At 43.9% G+C, this 5,014-nt stretch overlaps 1 protein-coding gene across 1 annotated transcript; it reads left to right on the top strand.

Annotated features, from left to right (window-relative positions):
• Positions 1-336: 336 nt before the first annotated feature.
• LOC135489940 (uncharacterized) lies at positions 337-4,653 on the top strand. Its single transcript, XM_064775575.1, has 3 exons — positions 337-2,298; positions 2,470-3,195; positions 4,636-4,653. The coding sequence occupies exons 1-3, from the start codon at positions 337-339 to the stop codon at positions 4,651-4,653; spliced, it is 2,706 nt and encodes a 901-aa protein (XP_064631645.1).
• The last annotated feature ends 361 nt before the right edge of the window (positions 4,654-5,014 follow it).

Below are 5,014 nucleotides of genomic sequence, written 5' to 3' on the forward strand. Positions count from 1 at the left end.
AAGTTCAAGGAAATGACACAACCGGAAAGAATGAAATTGGTTCGAAGGGCCAAGCTTTGCCTTAATTGTCTCCGTGGGGGTCATTTCGTCGACAAGTGAACAAGGCCTTCTTACTGTAATAAAGAAGGGTGTGGCCGGAAACATAGCAAGTTCGTTCATCTTGAAAAGCCAAGGCATACTCCCGCCGACCCAGCTGATGGTGACAGGAAGTCTGACAGAACCAAGGATGAAATACCAGTCGATGCTTCTAATCATTGTTCTATCAATGGGGCCGGTGCAGTAAGGAGCCACGTGGTATTACCAATAGTACCGGTAAAGGTGAGAGGGCGTGGCAGCATGAATTACATCCAGACATATGCGCTCTTAGACAGTGGATCTAATGGGACCTTCTGTGCAAGAGATTTAGTAGATACGTTGGCCCTGTCAGGGATTAAAAAAAAGGTGGAAGTCACTACTTTGGAGAAAAGGGCCAATGTGATGGATACAGCTATATTTAGCCTTGAGGTAGCAGACCTTGGGGAAAGGGAGATTGTAGGTTTACCTAGCGTGATAGCACGACCAGACCTCCACATCAGCCCGACAGCCATGACCCATGAAGAGATTGACAAGCATCCTCATCTCAAGGATATAGAGTTTCCAGTGGTAGAGCCAGGGAAGGTGCAGTTGTTGATTGGACAGGATGTACCAGAGGCATTAATTCCACTTGAGGTGAAGAGAGGTGAAGGAGGAGCACCGTATGCTGTAAGAACAGCATTGGGATGGACGCTAAATGGACCAACAACAGCAAATCAGAGCAGTCACGCCACTGCACACTTCATCAACAGTGTTGACTTAGGCCTACAAAAACAAGTAGAGCAGTTTTGGAAACTAGAAAACATTGGAGGAGATGATCAAGGGATGTCTGTAAATGACCAGAAGGTGATATCTCTTTGGGATAAGGAAATGAAACATGAAAATGGCCAGTATGTTTTACCAATTCCATTCAAGTGTGAGCCACCAAGCTTACCTAATAACCTCATCATGGCCACCAGAAGATTGGAATTACTGGGAAGAAGGCTCCAGAAAGATACCGTCCTGCATCAGAAATACACGACTGAAATAACACAACTTGTCAACAAAGGCTATGCCGAAGTCGTCCCACCAGATGAGATTGGCAGGAAGGATGGCTGCGTGTGGTATCTGCCTCACCACCCTGTTATCAACCCAAAGAAGCAAGACAAAACAAGGATAGTCTTTGATTGTGCTGCGAAGTTTCGAGAAACGTCACTAAATGACAACATCTACCAAGGGCCTGACCTGACCAACAAACTGGTTGGTGTCCTGATAAGGTTCAGGCAGGATCAAGTAGCCTTCATCGCAGACATGGAGGCAATGTTTCACATGGCTGAAGTAACAAAAGACTGTCGCGACACACTACGTTTTTTATTTTGGGAAAACGGTGATCTATCAAAGCCTCCTACCACATACAGAATGACGAGACACCTGTTTGGTGGTGTAAGGAGTTCAAGCTGTGCTAATTACGCATTAAAGAGGACGGCTAAGGACAATGAAGCTGATTTCAGCCAGATAGCGAAGGATACTGTTGACAACTGTCATTACGTGGATGATTGCTTGAAGTCAATTCCAAAAGTAGGTCAGGGCATCCAATCAGCACATGATTTATGCAAACTGCTGGCACTTGGTGGATTTCATCTAACAAAGTGGATTAGCAATAGTAGAGAGCTACTAAAAGCGATGCCTGACACTGAATTGACCAAGGAAGTCAGAAACATGGACTTGGATAGGGATGGACTGCCAACTGAGAGGGCGCTAGGTTTGTTACGGGATGTTGGAGAAGACACGTTCAGGCCCAGCATCAATAGACAAGAACGTCCGCCAACCAAAAGGGGAGTACTGAGTATTCTAAGTTTGGTCTACGACCCCCTGGGATTAGTAAGTCCGTACATCCTACTGGCCAAACTGATGTTTCAGGACCTGTGTCGAAACAAAGTAGGTTGGGATGAAAACAGGCCTGATAGCAACTTGGATCAATGGAAGAAATGGTGTGAAGATCTACCCAAGTTAGAAAACTTCAGGATTCCTCACTGTTTGAAGTCATCAATGCTAGGACCTGTAGCACACAGCACTCTACATCACTTCGCAGATGCTTCTGAGAGAGGCCTTGAGGCAGCTAGCTATTTAAGGACAGAAGATCCAGAGGGAAAGGTTCACTGCGTTCTTGTCATGTCAAAGGCGAAATTGGCACCAATAAAAACGACAACAATTCCCAGATTAGAGTTAGCTGCTGCGGTCGAATCAGTAGGACTGGACAAAATCATCAGACGGGAAATGGAAATACCTATCCATGACTCAGTATTTTGGACAGACAGTACGATGGTATTACACTACATCAACAACGAATCAAAGAGATTCCAAACATTTGTGGCCAACAGAGTTGCCAAAATTCATTAAGGTTCATCACCTGCACAGTGGCGCCATGTAGACACAGCAAACAACCCAGCTGATGATGTTTCCCGGGGACTGACAGCTGACGAGTTGATTGACAGCACCAGGAGGACTAATGGGCCAAGCTTCCTTTGGAAACCGGAGTGTGACTGGCCTCAGACCCCAAGTGTGATGTTACCTGAGGATGACAGCATCCACTTAGAAGAGAAACCACAGCTACAGGTTTTTGTAGCAGAAAACCCAGAGAAGACCGCTGCTAGCGAAGATATCTTGATGAAGCTTATTGAGCGACATTCCAACTGGTACAAACTGAAGAAATCGGTTGCTTGGATATTGCGAGCACGAAAGGTGTTACGTAACAAGGCCCTGATTCATCATCACGACAGCATAGGAGTGGAACCAATAAAAGATGGCGAATTGTCTGTGGATGAGCTAAAGAGAGCAGAAGTTGAGCTGGTGAAGTTTGCTCAGCGGGATATCAACCAGGATACCAGGAGCCAGTCGCGTGCCATCAACAAGCTTTCCCCACAGTCAGATATAAATGGAGTATTGCGTGTAGGCGGTCGCCTCAACAACGCTGTGTTGCCTCATGATGCAAAACACCCAATGATACTTCCAAAGAAACATCACATTGTCGATCTAATTGTTCACCATTACCACAACCTGACAGGAAACTCTGGGACAGAGCATGCACTCACAGAGATAAGACAAAGATTTTGGATTGTCAAAGGACGGGTCGCCGTCAGAAGGGTAATCTCGAGATGCGTACACTGTCGTAAGACAGCAGGAAAACCCATGACACAACAAATGGCAGATCTCCCAGCAGATTGTGTTAACCCTCCAATGGCACCATTTACACATATTGGTTTAGACTACTTTGGACCCTTTAAAGTGAAAATGGGCAGAGGTCAGAAACGAGCCAAAAGATATGGATGCATTTTCACATGCATGACGTCACGCGCAATTCACATAGAAGTTGCCGAATCACTTACTACAGATGCTTTCATCAATGCATTGCAACATTTCATTAGTAGGAGAGGTCGACCAGAAAGGATTCGGTCAGATAATGGCACAAACTCTATTGGAGGCCGCAAGGAGTTGAAGAAGGCATTGGCCGAGTGGAACTTGCAGAAGATGCTAACCTTGGTGACAAGTGAACTCTTAACCTACGCAGGAACTAGGATAGCCATCGAGTCAGAAATTCTAAGTAAAAGTCAAAAGGTTAACCAGAAATGCAATAAAATATGTGTAGCTTCTGATAGATAGAAAGACTAATTATAAAACAAAAAAATAGGCCTATGTCCGTTACATTCCAGCCCCATAAATGCACTGTTAAAAAAAATAGTAAATTTTACAGAACTTTCTTTACAGAATGCATCTGTAAATGACAATTAAAACAATATTTCTGTATTTATACAACGATTTCATCAACATTACAAGTTTATACCATATTATATAGCACATGTTGTATATTTAAATGATATTTCGTAAGAAGAGGGGATTTATCTGTAACTAAACAGTAAGTATTACAAATCGTCTGTAATTATACAGAGAAAAACATCTGCGCATGTGCATTTTCCATCATCTCGCACATTTCGTTTCCGTTTCTTGGTACGATTTCTCGTAAATAAATCCATCAAAAGCACCATGAAATACCGTTTGTCTACAAAAACTAAGGCATCAGTCTGTTCAATGCATTCCTAATGATGAGCGTTTGTACGTGATCTCAGCCGGATGATGCGTAAAAGCATCAAAACTACCGCATTTTGGGCGGAATTTGACAGTTCATGTATGTAGGCCTATATGTACAGCGAATGTATTGTGCATGTATTGGTACACCCATGTGCCGGTGCCTAGCGCGGGATTCTGACATAAATAGTACGGCCCGGGAGCTTAGCACTTTACTCTTATTTAACATGGACGCTAAGCGATATTAACGTGTTGTGGGAGAGAATGAATAGGCCTAGGGCCTACCTGACATAGAAACCAAATTTTTAAAGGGGGACTATAGCGGGGACTATAGGGGCCGGGCAGGCGGACATGCCAATGGCAGAGAGGGTCAAATTGGCGAAGGCCATCTATCTTCTCCAATCTGCACCATACCAACATATAGAAACTTGGTGCCTCTGAGTGAGATAAGCTCGTTTTCAGAAGCCTTTTGTTGATTTGTTTGTTTATTTTCCCTTTCAGGCTGAGATTCAAGTTTGACAGTCTCGAGTCTGCTGAAGTTGCTACCAGTTACATGTAGCCTAGGTATGTACAAGTGTCAACACTGTGCATATACATCTAACTCCCCGCAGCATTATGCTACACATTACACCATCCACAGACACGGCAATAACGTTGAATTTCCATGTGGTGTCCCTGGTTGTTCCCGAACATTTAAGGTTTATTGTAGTTTTAATACGCATCTTACCAGAGATCATGTGAAATACAGAAATCGCAGAGTGGAATCTGAGTTGTACACTGATAGATTGAGTGCAAGGAATGATGATACAGTCGAGGAAGCCATACCTTGTGCCCATTGTCAAATGCAGTTTGGTAGTGTTGGTCAATTACTTGTACATTT

This window comes from Lineus longissimus, chromosome 6, assembly GCF_910592395.1.
Source record: "Lineus longissimus chromosome 6, tnLinLong1.2, whole genome shotgun sequence".
Classification (NCBI taxonomy): Eukaryota; Metazoa; Nemertea; class Pilidiophora; order Heteronemertea; family Lineidae; genus Lineus; species Lineus longissimus.